This window comes from Diabrotica virgifera, chromosome 3 (genome assembly GCF_917563875.1).
Source record: "Diabrotica virgifera virgifera chromosome 3, PGI_DIABVI_V3a".
NCBI lineage: Eukaryota > Metazoa > Arthropoda > Insecta > Coleoptera > Chrysomelidae > Diabrotica > Diabrotica virgifera.
This window is the reverse complement of record NC_065445.1, coordinates 88,248,486-88,269,979: the sequence shown is the minus strand read 5'-3', so window position 1 is coordinate 88,269,979 and position 21,494 is coordinate 88,248,486. Positions and strand designations below refer to the sequence as shown.

Here is a 21,494-nt window from a genome sequence, read left to right as displayed (position 1 = left end):
TGTCAAAAAAATATAAAAATGGGATGTCAGTCAAGTTCAAGTAAAAGTTTTTGTAGATATTGTCCTGTAATTACGTTTGTAGAAAAAATATTGTATGATATGCGTGTTAAAAAGTACATTTTTAATGCACTCATGTGAATTGCAGAACTGGCTATCGCTCATTCTGCAAACTTTCACATGCGTGCCTTAAACGTGTACTTTTAACACTTATATCATGAATAACTATTAATAAAACGATGTTATAAAAATGTATATATTTATTTACCTAAAATAAAAGTTTCTATTTACAAAATATATAATACAAAATTCACACAATATATTATAAAATACTATCAGTATGGCAAGCTAGCATCCTCTCTCTTAATATCTATATCCATCGGGTCCTCGCTGTCCCGAACCTGTCCCTGGAGTACCGTAAAGTCCTGATGGGGCACCTCCTGCTCCACCTTTACTTCCACTTGCTCCGCCACTGTATCCACCTAAAATGAATTAAAAAAAAAGTATTTATAACGATTACTTTTATAACATGATCTAACCTCAGCTATATAATTAATTGATATTTACCTCTTCCACCTTGACCTGCTCCTCCAGAATAACCACCTCGTCCTCCCTGGCCACCACCTCCAGAATATCCACCTTGTCCTCCTTGACCTCCTGAATACCCTCCTTGACCTCCTTGTCCTCCTGAATAACCTCCTTGTCCTCCTTGTCCACCAGAATAACCTCCTTGACCACCTCCTGAATATCCACCTTGTCCACCTGAGTATCCTCCTTGTCCACCTGAATATCCTCCTTGACCTCCTGAATATCCACCTTGACCTTCATCTGCACCAGGTTTGTATTGGCCATCGTCAACGATTCCTCTGGCTTCATCAGCTAGGTTTTGGTCTATAGCTCTTTGGATTTCTGGTGGGATTGGGGGAGGTGTTGGGAGATGAGCGCCTTGTGGTTGGAAACCGTTTTGATCCGCGGTATATGATACTTGGATCTGTTGACCATCAGGAGAGGTGTAACTGAATGAACCTAAAATGATAAACCATTTTTATACAAATATATAGATTGAATTATTTCATATTAGGTTGACTTCATACGTATGTATAAAGGAATAAAAAATACCGTTGTTTATTATTATTAGTTAGTTAGGCAGAGGAATTAATTTATATAACACCATATTAAAATTAACAACCAAAGTGATAACAACAAAATGAATGAAATTGTAACATTAACCGAGGAACAACCAGGTTTTAGGCCGGGAAGATCATACACCGATCCTATATGTGTGAGGCAAGATCAAATGAAATCATTGGATAAAATAAGTTATCAATCGAAGTAGCACAGAAAACGACAATAAAATAAATATCGTTCCCATACCACCAGATTGACAACAGGTGGAATACTTTCTTTGGTTACAACCTCCCGAGATTTTCAAAAATTATAAATCATACAGAATGCCGAGGAAATTAAGATGAGAGAATTTTAAATAATTCGCAACCCATCTGCTCAGCGTGGTAAAAGTTCCAACAAGAAAGATTCCTTAGTACTCAACAAAAGAGTAAATGAATTAAAATGTATGTACATTTTCAATTTCTTTGCAACACGAAAATGCAGCAGCTGCATAATACTCTGGTTAAGAAGAGGATATAAGACTACCGATGAGGAGGAAAAAACCTCCGAAACCGGTATAGACTCTTCCTGCACTCTTCGATTTAACCAGAGTATTATGCAGCTGCTGCATTTTCGTGTTGCAAAGAAATTGAAAATGTTTATACATTTTTAATTCATTTACTCATTTGTAGGAGTATTAAGGAATCTTTCTTGTTGGAACTTTTACCACGCTGAGCAGATGGGTTGTGAACTATTTAAAATTCTCTCATCCTAATTTCCTCGGCATCCTGTATGATTTATAATTTTTTAAAGTCTCGGGAGGTTGTAACCAAAGAAAGTATTCCACCTGTTGTCAATCTGGTGGCATGGGAACGATATTTATTGTCGTTTTCTGTGCTACTTCGATTGATAACTTATTTTGTTTTTCGGTAGATGGCTCTAGTTAATCCGCGACATTTCGTTCTTTGCAATTCGGAAAGGCCCAAAGTATGATACCTGGGGAAATCGGAGAGAAGAGGATATGGGACTACTGATGAGGAGGAAAAAACCTCCGAAACCGGTATAGACTCTTCCTGCACTCTCCGATTTAACCAGAGTATTATGCAGCTGCTGCATTTTCGTGTTGCAAAGAAATTGAAAATGTTTATACATTTGAAATTATTAGAATACAAAAATCCGGCATATTTATGTTTCGTCGACCTTAAGTGAAATTAGAACTAGAGTATTGAGATACTATATATTATCTTCTTTTTATATGGAGTTGAACTCTAAAAAATTACGGACGCAACTGAAAAAAGACTTGCCAGCTTTGAGATGTGGTGTTATCGAAGAATGTGGAAAATACCATGAACACAACACGGAAATATTAAGAAAGATGAAAAAAGAAATACTCAACACTGTGAAGGAAAGAAAAATGAGCTACTTTGGTCACATACTAAGAAATGAAAAATATGAGTTGATGCGGTTGGTTATACAAGGAGAAGTGGAAGAAAAGAGAAGACCGGGGACACGACACACGCCCTGGTTGAAAATTTTATGGCAGTGGAGTGGAAAAACAGTAATAGAACTCTTCAGAACCGCTGCAGACAGAGTTAAATGATCCATGATGATCGGTGATATCCTTAAAGCATGAGGCGCATGAAGAAGGACCTTAAGAAGGCATTTGGCAGGGTCAAATTAAAGAACGTTAGGAATTTTTTTTGTATTGTAAGATATATACCTCTAGGAATAATTAAAACTCAATTTAACCTGGCAATGGGGTAAGACAAGGGGAATTCCCTGAGTCCTCCATTGTTAAACCTGATCATGTATCATGTATTAGCAGTACTACTAAATTTAAGATGATTTACAACCTATGCTGCACGAATTTAATGTAACCGCCAGAAAATTTCCGCTGATGAGAAGCTGAAGCGCCGCAGGTGCCTAAATGGAACAATATGGAGAAATAAAAATATCGGGAAAGGAAACGAGAGGCAGAATTTACAAAACAGTCATCAGAATAAATAATGGCGCAGGCGGCAGAAACAGGACCTGACACAGAGAGGACAAAAAGAATGCTAGAAACAGCAGAGATGAAAAATCGTTGGTAAAACACTATGGGGCACAGCTAGAAGTATAGATATACAATGGAGATGCAAGGCGGAGAACACTAATAACTGGGTAAAAACAGAAGAGTAGAATGGAACGACCACATGAGCCGAATGACAACAAATACAATAGCACGGAAGGCGGGAAACGGTTCCCCAATAAGAAGACGATCAGTGGGAAGATCTCGAAATGGAACGACAACTTACTGGAGACACATTGAAAAAACAGACCGAGTGTCTGCACAAAAAGAAGAAGATTATTATTAATGGGAATTAGTCACAATTTTAGTTCAGAATACGTTATTTCCACTTTCGCATTAAAGACAATAAATAATAAGAAAATAACGTTTAAAACGTTAACATTCAAAAGAAAATACAAGTTTTTGAAGAACTAAAAGAAAATGGTAAATAATCATCTAAATTTGTTTACTAAAAAGTATGTCCCTTGAAAATGCAAGTTTAAATTTATTAAAAAATAATGTTATACCTTGAGCCTGAGTACCGTCTCCTCTAGCATCGCCACTTTCATCAGCATTGATACCGTTTCCAGTTTCGTATAGATAGTTGTATGTACCATCACCGTTGTTGTTATTTTCATAACGAATTATGGGTATTTCAGAACCAGCGCCTGGTCTGCCTCCAGCGCCCCCTGCTCCACCTAAAATAAAAAATAATATTATATTTCAGTCTGAGTAGTTTATTTATTAGAATCAGAAGTACACATTGCAATTTCTATGCAATTTTTATTTAAAAAAATATTTAAAAACCATTAAATAATGCAACTTTATCAGTATCAAGATTTGTCGAATGGATTTAGTGTCCACAGTCATATAAACCCAAACAGTGTCAAGATGTGGGCCATAGAACAAGCTATTAATCATTGTAGAATATATTCGAGAATAAGGTAACGTATACCTACGAAAACACAACTATAGTAATACAACTAGATACAAATTCCATCCCCATTTGGAGAGGAGTAGAGCTTCACGATACGATACAATATCGATACTTCTTAAGTATTGAGTATTGTATTGGTTATGCCAATGAAGTATCGTATCGAGTATCGATATCGGCAATACTTTCTTATAAAAATATCGTATTGATATTGATTTCGATATAATATCGATACAATACTCGATAAAATATCGACATAAAAAGGACTATACTAGCCGACTACTTTTAAAAATATAGGGAAATCCCCAGAGATTCGGAATAAATCGCAATTCAGTATTTGTTAAAAATTATTTTTGAGTCATCATCACCTACTTCCATAATATTGCCACAAATGCCACATGATATAAACAGTGTAATCATAACAGACATTTACTCACTCTCAAGAATTTCAAGTTCATGCACTCAAGTGTAAAATATTATAACAGCTGATGCTTGGGTTGCAGATCACTTATAATTTTATGTAATAAATAATTATGATCTATCTAAATACCTATTTCACAAAATATAATCAAACAAATGTGGCGTTTTATTTTTTTTTCTCGATTTCGATATTTTCAATAATATCGAGGCCAGCGTATCGACAATACAAGAGTATTATATTGATTTCAGATAATGAGTATCGTATCGACATTAATATTGCTAAGGTATGTATTGTGTCGGTATCGTATTGGTTTTCGATACGATATCAATACAATATCCATATTTTTATCGAATATCGTGAAACTACAGAGAGGAGTTAGACAAGGAGAAGTAATGTCACCAAAGCTCTTTAACCTAGTGCTAGAAGAAGAAATTGGTCAACACATGGCATTAACGTTAATGGCAACAAGTTAAATAACAGATTCGCTGACGACAGCAAATTCTGGATTATAGCGGACACATTCTAGGAACTGCAAATCATGATGGAGGAATTCACAGACAGCTCCCGATACGTCGGGAACATCTAAAAATGAGTATGATAAAAACAAAAATAATGTCAAACACAGACGGTCTCAGATGTATAACTATAAAATGGCAGTGAGATAAAACAAGTCCATGAATATACCAACCTAGGCAAAATTCTGAAACTTGACAAAGAGAAATTGTGAAAAGTGTGAAAATCACTAGAAGAGTAAGACTGGCATAGGCAGGATTTGGAAAACTCAGTTGGATACTTACGAAACCAAAATATGTATGTGTATGTATGTAAGCAAAATATGTATGTATACATATATATGTGTTACAAACCGCAATGCTTGAGGAGCAAAGTGTTCAACCAGTGCATCATTCCTATCATGACATATGGATGAAAAATCCGGACGCTAACCAAGGCAACTATGAATAAACTAGTCACAAAAGAAAGGGGCAATGGAAAGAGAAATGTCGCAAAAAGTATGCGGCTGTCAGAAAAAAAAGGAAGGATTGGAATGGATAATATATAAAATAAAAGTCGACGATATCACAACAAATATTACTAGCTCAAATGGAGCTTCGCAGGCCACACTGTTGGAATGTCACAATGCTACACTGGTTGCAAAGGTAAACGAGCAAAAGCAGTGGACGATAGATAGGGCTTTACAATACGATACAACATCGATACTTTTTAAGTATTGAGTATTGTATTGGTTATGCCAATGAAGAATCGTATCGTGAATCAATATTGGCAATATAATACTTTCTTATAAAAATATCGTATTGATATTGAGATAAAGTATCGACATAAAAAGGATTAAACTAATAAAAAAATAATTCTTTATTAATTTCTCCTACAAAAAAATATACAAAAAATAGGATAAATTACATTTTAACCTCACAAAAAAATATTATCATTTAAAGATCTCTTCATCCATCTGTTCACAGAAATGAGTTCTTGTAACTTTTATCGTTTAAAGAGCATTTTTATTTGTTAGCATCAGCGCTGTTTCAGAAAAAAGCCGCTCGACTGGTACGGACGTCGCCTGGACGCACAAAATATCCCTAACTAACCGAGATAAAACGGGGAAAACAGTACTATATGATTTCTACTATAATAAAATATTTGTGTCTGGTCCAGGTCTTGGAGATTGCAAGTGGTTTTCAATTTACTTTTCAAAAACATGGATTTTATCTGATGATTTTAAAAATAAAATATCAAAATTGATTGACTTATTGGGTTCGTCTTGGCGTCTTGACTAATTGGCAATCTTTAGTATACAAACATTACTTAATACAGAATTGTTTAGATCAAAGAATAGATGTTTTTGTCTGTTTTATCGATTATGAAAAATCATTCGATAATGTAAAACACGAATTAATTATAAAATACCAACAAGAGTTATCGACAACTTGTATTAGAACCAGATAACAACATTACGTCTTCAAAATTTCAAAGGACCGTAAGATTACTTAATTTAAAAAGGAGGAAGGCCAGGTTGTATACTCAGATAATATCGAATATCTTCACTTCCTTCTAAATTATTTAACTCTTGCAATAGTGCGGCAGATTCGTGCAAATATTATAAAAATTGTGCATTTAATGATAGAAGCATATAATTTGGATCACATATACTACACATATAAAGGTTCAAAATTAGATGGGAGGCCATCTCAGATTTTGCTTTTTACAAAAATGGCGGGCATTCAAAATGGCGACTATACATTTGTGACTAATGGCACGATAACTTTTGAACGAAACATCCGATTTCAACCAAATTTGGTATGTAGGATCTTTAATTTGATGTATAAGAGCGATATTTAGAACCGGAAGAATCGGTTTACCAGAAGTTTTGTTTTTCCTGATTTTTTATGTAAAAATATGTTGTTTTTTCAATTCTTTCACCCTGTATGTATTAATTTTTCAAAAAGGTAATACCGCCATTGAAAAGAGCGTAAAAATAGTTTTTAGGAAATAGTTTGAACTTTTTAGTTATGTTAATTACCATTTAATAAAGACATAACGTATCTTCACATGTAGCTGTGTGCGGCAGATTCGTGCAAATATTATAAGAATTATTGTGCATTTAATGGTAAAAGCATATAATTTGGACCACATATAATACATACATAAAGGTTCAAATTTAAATATGAGGCTGTCTCAGTTTTTGTTCTTTTTACAAAAATGGCGGCCATTCAAAATGGCGACTATACATATGTAACTAACAGCACGATAACTTTTGAACGAGACGTCAGATTTCAACCAAATTTGGTATATATATTCTTTCTTTGATGAATAAGATCGAGGTCTTGAGCCGAAAGAATCGGTTTACCAGAAGTTGTGTTTTTACTGGTTTGGTTTTTTATGTAAATATATCGATGGTTAAGAGCGCAGATATAGTATGTCCAAATATCTTAATTGTTGAGGAGAACGTTTTGAAGTTTTCGCGTTACTTTTTGTTTGATACTGCTGATATACCGATACAGTCAAACCCGCTTATTAGAATACCTCTTAAAGGAATATCCCGGTTTAAGGAATAGAAATTTGAGGTCCCGAAACCTTTCTACTAGCGACCAGTGATCGGTTACTGGAATATCCCGGTTACAGGAATACTTTTGATTCGCTCTAAGGCTATTCCAATAAGCGGGTTCGACTGTATATCATAATGTTTGGGTAATAGGTTCGGGTATCATTATTAGCTTAATGTAGATATTTTTTAAAATATTAAGTATTATTGGGTTAAAAATATTTTTTTTGAAAATATGTAGGGACATACAACATAAGGCGCATGTTACTGCATGTCCGGTCAAATAATATTTACAGCCATGATAAGTTTGATCACGTGAGCACTAACATTGTATGTCCCAAAACATACTATGTTTGTGCACTTCCAAACGGACATAAAATATCTGTGCAAGTCGGTTTTTAGTACAAATGGGAAATACTATATTTTGGCAAGGCCGTTTAACCCATTTACAATCATTCTGGACTTACAATAATTATGCAGAACATTCATATGACCCTACTGAATATTTTTATAATGTTATCTTAAAATCAGCAAAAAGTGGACATACTATATCTGTGCTCTTAACCATCGATATGTTGTTTCTTTTTCAATTATTTCACCCTGTATATATAAATTTTTCAAAAAGGTAATACGGCCATTGAAAAGAGTGTAAATATATTTTTAGGAAATATTTTAAACTTTTTAGTTATGTTAATTACCATTTAATAAATGCCTAACGTATGTGCACATGTACCTATGGGCGGCAGATTCAAAATCTGAGATGGCCTCGTATCTAAATTTGAATTTTTGTATGTGTAATATGTGTGATCCAAATTATATGCTTCTACCATTAAATGCACAATAATTCTTATACTATTATTTGCACGAATCTGCTGCACATAGATACATCCATGTGAAGATACGTTATGCATTTATTAAATGGTAATTAATATAACTAAAGAGTTCAAAATATTTGCTAAAAAATATTTATACACTCTTTTCAACGCCGGTATTACCTTTTTGAAAAATTAATGTATACAGGGTGAAAGAATTGAAAAAATTAAAAACATATTTTTGCGAAAAAATCAGGATAAACACAACTTCTGGTAAACCGATTCTTCCGGTTCAAGAGCTTAATTTTACACATTAAAAAAAGAACCGATATGCCAAATTTGGTTAAAATCGGACCTTTCTTTCAAAAGTTATGGTGCTATTAGTCACATTGGTATAGTCGCCATTTTGAATGCGCGCCATTTTTGTAAAAGGCCGAATCTAAGATGGCCTCCCATCTAAATTTGAACCTTTATATGTGTAGTATACAGGGTGAAGGTGTATATAGGTGTATGTATATAGGTGTAGGTATACATATAATTAATGTATACAGGGTGAAAGAATTGAAAAAATTAAAAACATATTTTTGCGAAAAAATCAGGATAAACACAACTTCTGGTAAACCGATTCTTCCGGTTCAAGAGCTCAATTTTACACATTAAAAAAGAACCGATATGCCAAATTTGGTTAAAATCGGACCTTTCTTTCAAAAGTTATCGTGCTATTAGTCACATTTGTATAGTCGCCATTTTGAATGCGCGCCATTGTTGTAAAAGGCCGAATCTGAGATGGCCTCCCATTTAAATTTGAACCTTTATATGTGTAGTATATGTGGTCCAAATTATATGCTTCTATCATCAAATGCACAATTGTTTCACATATCGGCTGCACTACAAGTGAAGGTCTGGGTTTAAAAAAATATCAAGAGGACAAAAAAATTATAATATGTAGAAATAATTGCCCAAATGCAAATATATATGGCGCTGGAGAAGAAATAGAGCAAGTCCGGCAATTTAGATGATTGTGTTTTCTACTGAGCGAGGGTTCCTGAGACTGAAATAAAGAGCAAAGTACAACAAGCCAGAAATACTTTTTTAAAGTTTCGTAAAGTTCTGACTAATCGCAATTTGGATTTCAACCTAAGATACGAGGACTGTTAAAGTGTTATGTTTGGCCTGTTCTCTTGTACAGAAGAGAATCGAAGCGTAGACGTTAAACACTAGCTTCATTAACTAACTTGACGTCTTTGTAATGTGGTGCCTGCGCCGAATGCTTAGAATATCATGGACCGACAGAGTCAGAAATGAGGAAATATTGAGAAGAGCCTTCCAGGATAGGGAACTTTTTGATTATGTAAAAAGTAAGAAGACTGCATACTTAGGCTACGGCCAAACAAGCGACAGCGCTGGAAAAGCAGTAAAATGAAGCTCGAAAAATAAGTCCTATCTTATGTTGCTATGTTGCTGCTCGATATGTTACAGCTCAGTCTGGCTATCCACTACACTCACCGTGGGACCCATTTTTCGCACTTTATTTTACTGCTCTTGCAGCGCAGTAAATTGTCGCCTGTCTGGTCGTAGCCTTAAGGCACGTATGAGGAGAACCACATACTTTTCAGCAACTGGCACTCGAAGGAGATGTAGAGGGTAAGAGTGGTCTAGGACTTAAAGGATATCATGGCTGCGTAATATTTGCCAATTAGAAGGAATCCATAGCTACGAAATGCTTCGCAATGCTACTAAAAATGGAATAATTTAATCCTGACAGTCTAACATCTCGCCTGACAAGGCAAAGTACGGTGGACGCCTACGCAGAAATTAAAAGAAGAATAAGAAGTTAATAAGTTAAGTCCGAAGACAATAGCCTCTAGATACAAAAGTATTTAAAAAATAATTACACTTTTATAAAAAAGAACTTTTTATAATAAAACGTTTTCATTATTATTTATAGGACCCAATATAAAATTATAAACTCATATAAATCTAAGACAATATTTAAAACCTACATATTATAATATTTACTTATAATAACTAATTACCTTACTTATGTAATATGAATTTTTAGTATATTAACTTTTATTATTTATTAAAAAAATTAAAAGAAGATACGTACAGCCGGGTTCGAACTCGGGACCTCTCGATCTTCAGTCTAATGCTCTACCACTGAGCCACCACCTATCGACCTATTAGCGTACTTTAAAATGGAATTTAAATGTCATTGTTATTAGACGTTAAATATAGCATTGCTAGCTAGTTCTGAGCTATTCTGAAAATTTCAGGTGCCTAGGTAGCATAGAACTATTTTTAAAAGGGATTACAAAATGTGCGGATAATATAGTGACATAGTTACAAAGACCAAGCCAAGTATATAAAAACGTTTTAAAAAGGAAATTATCAAAAGATACAAATAGTCTTTATCATTATTTATCATCTAGTTCTTATGCGCTGAAGATTTGCTATAATTGTACACTCTGTTGTTAGCAACGCCCAAGTGTAATTCCTTTCTACTTAATGTCAGTTGGCCAAACCGATTTTCGTGCATCCTTATCTAAACCATCTATCTCTTCAACTTAACCTTGGCCTGCCTTTTCATTTGCCCACTGCAGGCATCTTATATTAACTTCAGTAATTATGCAATTTACTATTATTTTATTTGGGCATAAGCCACAATTTTAGTTTGAAATCAAGTTTATTTTGAAAAGAAATTTGATTTCAAACGGAAATTGTGGCTTATTCTCAAATAATATAGTAAATTGTCTAAAATCCCACAAGATAATAGCCTTCAGAACAATATTCAGTAATTATATTTATCTTTGGCGTCCGCGTCAGCGATTTTTTGTACTTATTGTATAGTTGGAAGTTATATCAGTGACACCAGGTTCTAATCTCGTTTATTGAGCCTAATATGATGTATTTTTCTTAAGACTTAATATCATATTATACTAAAAATCCTGTTTTCATGTGTGTTAGAGAACAGTAATATTTTAAAATTAGAACTGGATGATTTAAGATTCTGTATAGTAGCTATCTTTTATTTTATTGTTAGACCGTGGTTTGAAGGTGTTTTATTAGTCCATGATAATTATTTCTCTTTGCTACGAGATTCTTATGATTATCTATTCTAATATTATACTTAATTTTTTTTTTGATAATTGATAACCTATTAAAAACGAGTTGAGTCTCTCTTAAAAATAGAAAGAAAAATCTAGTCAGATATATAAAAGCCAATAGACTCAGATGGGCAGGGCATATGATATGCAGTAACGACAATCGCGTTATAAACAATGTGTTTTGGGAAAGGCCAGATGGGAGAAGGTCTGTAGACGGTCTAAAAATGGGTGGAAAAATGCAGTCAGAGAAGATCTGTAGAAAATGGGAGTGAGACAATGAGAAATAGTGGCACAGGACCGACAAACATGGAAGGCAATAGTAAACGCGGCAAATACTTACGAAGAGTTGTAACAACATTGATGATGATAACTTGATGATGATGATAATTGATTGATAGCAATATGTATCTACAAAATTATGAAATCTAGACAAGAAATTATGCGACGCTGAGATCAATTTTAAAAGTATTAAACAACTAATTAGTGAGTTAGCTAATTGACAAACTAATTAATAAAGATATTAACGCTGTTGCAAATATGCTATAAATAATATTCTCATCAATAAGTTACTATATAAAGTTCTCTAGAATTATATTCAATGAAAAAGCAATTGATGATTAACTATAAATTATTTGGAAATTAAGAAGTATTGGTCAGAGATCATTAAATCATTAATGTACTTTTAATGCACTTACGCTTATATTAAGTGTATTACATAAATCTTCATAATACGTCTATAAATATTTTTTGTTTTATTTATATCCAAATATGAAGAAAACTGCAAAAACGGTTATTTCTAAAATTATTTTTATCAAATATCGATGGATACCTAAGACGAAAAATTAAGAAGTTGCATTTCAACGTAAGCCTATTATTATAGTAGCTGATAACATTTTAAAGAATATTAACTGAGCAAAGGACAAATAAAGAAAAAATCTGTGAAGGTGAATATTGGTCAAATAAAAGGAAGGGAAAGATTTTCATAATGATGACCAGCGTTCTCTGGGGCTAAGAAATACGTAATAGCTAACTTTTTGAAGTATATTCCTCAGTATATAATCATCCAACCAATTTACGTCCACTGATGGACGTAGGTCTCCCCCAATTGTTTCCACACTTCACAGTTTTGAGTGCTGATTGTTGCCAGTTTGTACTAATCCTCCTAATATCATCTGTCCATTGCGTAGGCGGCCTTCTTCTACTGCGTTTATCTTCTATTGGTCTGCTTTCAGCTTTCATTTTAGGTGTGATATCTGATTGGAAGCTTTGTAGATACGGACGTTCATCTCTCCGATATTTTCGTGAGATTTGAATGATCTCATATCAACAAAAATAAAAACGGGAGACTACAATAAGAGCCCATACACTAAAAAACATTAGAACAGAAACTACCATTATAAGAAATTTTAAAGCTTTTACAGAAACACTCAGACACTCGAAATATCTTGGCAATAACTATTTGAAACTGACAGAAATGAACTCAAAAACATAAGAGGTAGACCATTATCAAGGTCATCATACCACTGAAACCTCCAACTGATTCTTGAGGGAGATTTAATGCGATACAGGCAACCAAGCGGACTTCCCTTTTCACTGCCAGAAGTATAAGAAAACGATTTTGACAAGAGCTATGACATTGAAAACTTCATGTAAAGTTGTGTACTAAATCGGCATGATTCATAGCTCTTGTCAAAATCCAATACCTATAATCCTGACAAGAAAATACAAATAAGAACAGAATTGCATTATCCTCTCTAAAAGATTATGATTATGGTGTTTTAAATTACACATCTGCTGTAATAGCAGTGATCTTCAACAATTGCTCGGCAAAAATAACGTTCAATAATAAAATAAGACTCATACAAGACTTAATAAAACTTGTGTATGTCAATGTTATATCTAAAAAGTCTTTTAATGGACGTACTATACGAAGAATAATATAGGGTTTTTAAGGCTGAAGAATTCCCCAAATACAGACAAGTATTGGCATATTTGTCTAGATTAGGAAGGTGATATTAGCTTAGTCAACGGAATAAATGACTCAAAATAGGCTCCTGAGTAATCCTCAGCTTAAGGTGTCCTCCGATAAAGGTCTACATATGAGATAATAATTTCGAAGTCGAATTTGACAGGATATAATAAAAGCCCTAGTAGAAACTCTATCGTGTTAGTTTTATTTAGTTAAATACAAAGAAATTTGCGCAGGCTGAGGACTTTCATGAAATAAATCCTGCAACTACCCTTACACACAGGAGACCAAAAATGGAGAATCAATGCAGCTGAAAGAAACATTACAATAAACTGAATATCAAAAATATTAGGCGGTGGAAGCACAATATAAACATACAAGAAACTATTAACATTAAAACCTTTATCTATTTTAGTCGGTACTAGCACTAATTTTGGCATATCTGAACGTTGACAAAGGACAATGAAACAGAAGAAAAAAAATTTAAATAGCAGAATATGACTACCTAAGAAGAGCGTGTCGGATATATACGCTTCTTGATATCTCAAATGAATAAATAAAAAGAAAACAGGAAAGCTATACAATACGGTTATACGGTCCACCTGCTCCTAAGTGCCTTCTCTATTGAGATTGGCGATCAATATGGCAAATTTTCTCTGTTCTTGGTTTGATGAATTAAGTCATCTTAGTTCTGTTGTGTACTAAGGAGGGTCAACAAAGATAGAGAACTGCTAAAGACTATTAAACATCGAAAAATGTCTTATCTGGGACATATAGTGAGGGGAAGTCGATATAAAATATTACAACTTATCCTTAAAGGCAAAATAGAGGACCGTAGAGGTGTAGAAAGAAAACAGGTTACTTGGTTAAAAAACATTCGTGAATGGACTTAGATATCAAATGCAGGACAATTATTCCATATTGCAAAAGATCGAGAAGCCTTCGGAGAACGTCGGATAATTCTGATATGGCACGTGAAGAAGAAGAAGTAATTTAGACCTAAAATTGGCTTGAGAATAAGCCTTTTGCTGCTATGTGTTCTCGGTCTTACTCTATGGTGTCGAGTCTTGGACTATGAATAAATTGATCTAAATCGCCTTGAGGCTTTCGAAATGTGGTGGGATAGAAAAATTTTAAAACTTTCTTGGGTGGAGAAGATTCGAAACTCCCAATCCTAGAACGTCTTAGCAAGACTACTGAGATTACAAAAAGCATCAAGAAGAGAAAGCTGAAATATTTTGGATACGTATTGAGAGGTTCCACTAATATGTTGCTACAAAATATTATGCAAAATAAAATAGGAGGCCAACGCAGTCCAGGACCAAGAATGGGTTGAAGAAATTACGAGACTGGACTGATATTTGTTCCGTTGGTGGTTACCGGAAACAATTAACTTAAATTAAAATAAGTGTAAAAACAACGAAGAGTAATATTTATTTATTTTTGGTTAAAAAGGCGTGCTTATATCTCGTAAGAGGGAATGTTATTGTTTGAGCCCAGCGAGAGTTGTATGACCGACCGATGCCTGCTGGGATTGTGTATCGACTCGTTGTTTTGGATCGACTGAACTGAAAACACATGTCTGTGGTTTTAAGTTAAAGACTAATTGATTGACATAAAGAGGCTGACCCTTTAAGTAGCGTCTTCGAATGCATTTAAAAAGTGATTTATTGACATAAGGTCTGATAAGGTAACTATTTAATAAGGAATTTGTTTCCCAGAAACAAACATTAATTTTATACAATATGGTTTTGTATTTTAGGAACGAAACACATGTGAACTTTAAATGACCCATATTATTTCCGTTTAGAAAAAAAGTTAATATTTAAAATCAGCAATTAAAAAAATAATAAATGAATCGTGTCGCTATATATTGATGCAGGCATTGTATTTAGGGTAGCAGTGAATAAAATTAAGATAGCTATGATGGTATCCAACATTCTGAAAGGACATGATACATCAAGAAGAATGGAATATGTATCAAAACTCAAAGAAATAATGATAGATAACTAATTTTATGACACTATCTTTTAAAAAAACTCTTATTTCATAAAGAGATTTACATATTTTTCCCGTTATACACCTTCAATACTATAAATACTCATTAATTTTTGACACGTGATGGAATTCTGATCTTCATCCAATTTTTTTACTATTTATGTATATTTGTATCATTAATCTTTTAACATAATAGAATAAATTTTAAGCTCGGAAGTCCAAATCTACATTTTTTCAAGCCAATGTAAGCGCCATAAACAAACCCAACAAAAACTGTCGTATTATTATACTTTAAAACTACAGCAAATCGTACAAATAAATAATAACCTTGTCACTGATTTAATAAAAGCAACTTTTTTTATTTTCGTTTTACATCTTCGAATGATTAAATCAACTAATTTTCCTAAAGAATTCTGATGGGTATTCATCATGTCTTTCAATTCTGAGATCTGATTTGTAGTTTAAGGTCGATTCAAGGTTTGACGATGCAATACTAAAAGTGGCTATAGAAGGAAGAAGTAATTTTAAGTGATTTATTGCGTCATTTATTTATGGGTTTTTGGAGTTTATGTTTCCCTTTTATATAGATTTATTAATCGATTTTTTGTAATCGGATGTATTAATAATTAGAAAGTCTATGACTGATTGTCAGGATAAGTCAATAAAATTACTATTTTTATTATCTGACAAAATAATATGATCTCTATTTTTATCTCTAGTTATTTTCTATTTTACATATTTAACATCACGTGAGAAGTGTTGATAATAGAATACGATATTGTATTATAACTTAAATAACTTTAAAATTTGCCTTTACCAGAATTTACATTTTCATCATCATTTCTCTCATATATAGTCTAGTCGGTTTAGACGAATAACAGGATTAACCTTGCATTAGGGGCTGCCCCAAATTTTATTTTTTTAATCTTTAGGGGGGTCAATAGTAGTGTAAATTTAAAATCTCGACTGAATTCCGCCATTGCGTTAGCCGCCATCTTGATTTTAAACGAGAACCGTTTTTGCTCAATATCTCCGCCATTTTCAACTTTTCGACAAAAAGTATAACAACCAAAATTGTTGAAAATGTAATTTTATATCATTTCTATTTTTACCATTTTTTTGTGCCATCGATGTTTTCCGAGTTATAGCGGAAAATAGTGACAGTTATATATAGATAGAGCATAATTATTGAATTATCTCGTTTATTGTTAGTTTTAAGACAAAAATGTTCCTATACAAAAATAGAGAGAATTGAATTCTACACAATTTTAGTTTCTTTCATTTTTTGTTAAAGTTAATATTTAAGGTAGTATGTATGCGATAATGGCGCGAGCGTAAGACCTGATTGATTTTATAGCAATTGTTTTTGTTCAATATCTACGCCATTTTCAACTTAAATTGTTCCAAATATGATTTCCTACAATTTCTTTTTAACAATTTTTTTCATGCGGTTGATATTTTCCAAGTTAAGTGGGGAAAATAGTAAAAAGTGGTGGGGGGAGCATAATTACTGAATTGAATCTTTTTTCCGAGCTGCCCCAAATTTTGTAATTCTATACTTTAGGGGAGATCAATAGTAGTGCAAATTTAAAATCTCGACTGAATTCCGCGGTTGCATTAGCCGCCATATTGATTTTAAAGGAGAACCGTTGTTGCTTAATATCTCCGCCATTTTCAACTTTTCGACAAAAACGGTAGGAACTAAAATTGTTGGAAACGCAATTTCCTACAATTAATTTTCCACAATTTTTTTATGCGATCAATATTCTCCGAGTTAAGGAGGAAAACAGTGGAAGCGGAGGGGAAGCATAGTTATTGAATTGTCTCATTTATTATTAATTTTACGACATAATTGTACATAAACAAAAATAAAGAGAATTATATTTTATACAACTTTTGAAACTTCCAATAAAACACCAACCGAACTAAGTACATAAAAGACATAAATAATAACTTATATGCATTAAGTTCACTTAATTTTATTAACTAGCGGGTTTAATTGGTTGAATTTGTCTGTCGATAATTAAGTTTCATGTCAGCTAACATATTGTAACAAAATAATTATTGACCTACCCTCGTATACCAGCTCCCGTCTCCGCACAGACAGAACACTATCGATGTTTCGAGATACGCCGATGCAGCGCCGATGACGTCCAAGCGGTCGAGTCACATGGACATAGCTGGAGATATATAGATATTTCTGGAATATCTGTATCGCATATATAAATAGGACATATTTGTAAATAGAGTTAGTCTTAAGCTAAAGTGTATAAGATAAATTCGTCTGTAACTTATATAAATAAAGTCGTATATAAATTACGAACCGCTAGTTTTATTGTAATTAGAAGTAATTACACTAATCACGCTACAGTTGGTGTCGGTGTTCGGTTAACTTAGTGCGATATAAATAAGTGAATTACAGAGAGACTTTAAAAGACTTTTGAACTTTATTCGTCGGGAGTAACCGGAGTGCGTTAATTGTTCGGTATTCGGAAAGACTTTAAAATACTTTTGGACTTTATTCGTCGGGAATAGTTAAAGTGCGTTGATTGTTCGGTATTCGGAAAGACTGTTAAAAGACATTTTGGAAAGTACGTGTGTGCCGACCAAAGATGTTGCTACAAGAACTTACAGTAAAACAGCTCCGTGAACAGCTCGAGGAACGGGATCTGGACAGCAGTGGGCTCAAGATAGTCCTACAAGCACGACTCGAGGATGTCCTCACGAAGAACGGAGAAGACCCAAAGACGTTCCACTTCCAGTCAGCAGAACAAGTAATCTTATCGAAATTAAAAACTGTTTCTGAAACGATCGATGAAACTTCTAGAAGAAGCGACGAGAAACTTGAAGAAGTTAGTAGAAGAAGCGACGAGAAACTTGAAGAAGTTAGTAGACAGAACAACGAGAAATTTGAAAGTGTTTCTCAAAAGATCGATGAAACTTCTAGAAGAAGCGACGAGAAACTTGAAGAAGTTAGTAGACAGAACAACGAGAAATTTGAAAGTGTTTCTCAAAAGATCGATGAAACTTCTAGAAAAAGCGACGAGAAATTTGAAAGTGTTTCTCAAGTAATTAAAGACGTTTGTAGACAGAATGACGAGAAATTTGAAGAAGTTTCTAGAACATTCGATAAGATGCAGAAAAGTGTAGAGACCGTAGAAGAAAAGATCAAACAACTAGAGAGCATGATAACCGATACAAAAGTACAACCATCAGTTAATGCAGCAGCGTTAGATCCGGTAGTGAAAGATGAACTACCGAGAGACGAAACGTCGCATAATATGAGATTCAAATTACCACCATTCGATGGAAAGTCCTCTTGGTCCATATATCTTAGACAATTTGAAGCTATTGCGACCGCCAATCATTGGACCGAACAGGAAAAGGCTGTTTCCTTGACTGCTGCTTTGCGAGGTGATGCTGCAGATATATTAAGATCAATTCCTAAGGGTCAAGAAAATTGTTACCAGACCTTGTTCACTCGTCTAGAAAAACGCTATGGAGATGCCCATCTACAACAAGTATACAAAGCACAACTGCGAAGTAGAAGTCAACGAGCAAGTGAGAATCTGCAAGAATTTGAAGCAGATGTGGCTCGTGTGGTGCGGTTGGCTTATCCAGAGGTGCCAGACAGCGTTTTAGAAGAAATTGCAGTAGATACCTTCGTCAATGGGCTGAAAGATAATGAACTACAGAAAGCTTTACGACTAGCAAGACCGAAAGTTTTAGATGAAGCACTTGCTATTGCATTGGAACACGAAACGGCTAGTCAAACTTCACGAGGCCATAGAGTAAGAACCATTGAAGAAAGTGACGAACACAACGATGAACGTCTGGAGGAAATGATACGGAGAGTATTAAGTAATCAGATGCCAAAGAGACGCGAGCCTAGATGTTGGAATTGTGGAGACGTAGGCCACATTCGTCGTAATTGTAAGAAGATCGTACAGCCGTCGGAAAACTAGAGCGGGTCGACACCAAGGGGCAACTGCCGACCTCGAGAACTAGAGCCCCCATAGTAACTGTCAACCTTACGTCCTCCGGTGGAATCCACAACTTATACATCGAAGGTCGTATCAGTAATAGATGTAGATCATTTTTGGTGGATACAGGTGCAACGAGAACTATCGCACGTCCAGATGTAGTACGAGACCATAATAAATTATCACCTGCAACAGTAAAGCTTAGAACAGCGACTGGTGAGCTAATTAATACATATGGCGAGGCTAATATGTCAGTATCCATTGGCCAGACCACAGTTGAACATCAAGTATTAATTGCCGAGATCTCCGACGAATTCATATTGGGGATGGACGTACTAAGGAAAGTGGGGGCAATATTGGATGTTCAAAATGGAGTTCTCAAGATCAATGGTGAAGAGTTGCCCTTTCACGACGACAAAGAAGATGTCATCCGCTTACTTACTACATGCGACGTAACCATACCCGGTAATAGTGAGAAAATTCTGATGACCATGCTTGATGGACACTGCCGAGAGGGAAGTTTAAGGATGGTCGAAGATGTGGATAATGTCGAGTTCCTAACGGCGAAAACTTTGGTAAAAGTTCGAGATGTGATCCCTGTAAGAGTTATGAATTTAAGGGAAACTGCTATCAAGTTAAGTAGAGGAGCTTTGATCGGGCAGTGTGTTCCCGTGGCTTCAATTTGCTCTGTGAATACCAATGAGAAATCATCGAAGGCGAAGTATCCAAAGGAGCTTGTTGAGATGATCATTGAAAGATGCCAAGATCTTGATCATGAACGAACGGAAAAAGTGACATCTATGCTGATAAAGTATCAAGATGTTTTTGCTATTGACACGAAGGATAAGGAAAAAACAAGCATAGTAACGCATAAAATAAATACCGGAGACGCTCAGCCAATCAGACAACGGCCTAGACGACTTCCATTTGCGAAAAGAGATGAAGCCGAAGAGATTATCAAGGATATGGACAAACAAGGGGTAATTGAACCATCGAACAGTCCATGGACATCACCAGTAGTTCTGGTAAAGAAGAAAGATGGTTCAACGCGTTTTTGTATCGACTACCGCCAGCTCAATGCGGTAACAAAAAAAGATAGTTATCCTTTGCCCAGAATAGACGATACATTGGATACTCTCTCCGGTTCTCGTTGGTTTTCCACACTCGATTTAAAAAGTGGATATTGGCAAGTAGACATGGAGCCAGCCGATCGGGAGAAAACCGCATTTTCGATAGGATCAGGGCTTTGGCAGTTTACGGCTATGCCGTTTGGTTTATGTAATGCCCCTGCCACATTTGAAAGATTAATGGAGGCAGTTTTAAGAGGTCTAACATGGAAAACATGCCTGGTTTACTTGGATGATGTAATTGTGGTTGGAAGGTCCTTTGATGAACATGCCAAGAATCTAATAGACGTCTTTCAACGATTGAGGGCAGCGAACTTGAAGTTAAGTCCGAAGAAATGTCACATGTTTCGACGAGAAGTTAAGTACTTAGGACATATTGTATCGAGTAATGGTGTAACAGCTGATCCTGAAAAGATTGATGCAATTAAAGATTGGCCAGTACCAAAAGATAAACATGAAATTAGAAGTTTCCTTGGCCTATGTACATATTACCGACGATTTGTCAAAGGATTTGCCAATATCTCCAAGCCCCTAACAAAGTTGACGGAGGAGGGCAAAGAATATACATGGAGTGAGGAGTGTCAAAAAGCTTTCGAACAACTACAAAGGGCTCTGATCAGTGCACCGATATTAAGCTACCCGGGACAGGCAGGAAAATTTGTTTTGGATACCGATGCTAGCAACAGTGCCATAGGAGCTGTCCTCTCACAAATCCAGGATGGACAGGAAAAAGTCATCGCTTATTTCAGCAAAGTCCTGTCGAAACCAGAAAGAAACTATTGCGTTGCCAGAAGAGAACTGCTGGGTGTAGTGAAGGCTTGCGAACATTTCCATAAATACTTGTACGGCAGAAAGTTCCTTCTTCGAACAGATCACGCTGCTCTAAAATGGCTCATACAATTCCGTAATCCAGAGGGCCAGATGGCAAGATGGT

General features: G+C 34.8%; 1 protein-coding gene across 4 annotated transcripts in view; it reads right to left on the bottom strand.

The window, feature by feature from the left end:
• Window positions 1-239: 239 nt before the first annotated feature.
• LOC114329896 (pupal cuticle protein 36a-like) overlaps window positions 240-21,494 on the bottom strand; it is a 37,388-nt gene continuing 16,133 nt past the window's right edge. For all 4 annotated transcript variants that reach the window (XM_028279157.2, XM_028279156.2, XM_028279155.2 and 1 more), the window contains 3 exons: window positions 3,679-3,849; window positions 565-1,023; window positions 240-479 (listed from right to left, as the gene is read on the bottom strand). In XM_028279157.2, coding sequence (XP_028134958.2) covers window positions 361-479; window positions 565-1,023; window positions 3,679-3,849 — 749 coding nt within the window. In that variant the 3' untranslated portion in view covers window positions 240-360. The remainder of the gene's footprint in view (window positions 480-564; window positions 1,024-3,678; window positions 3,850-21,494) is intronic.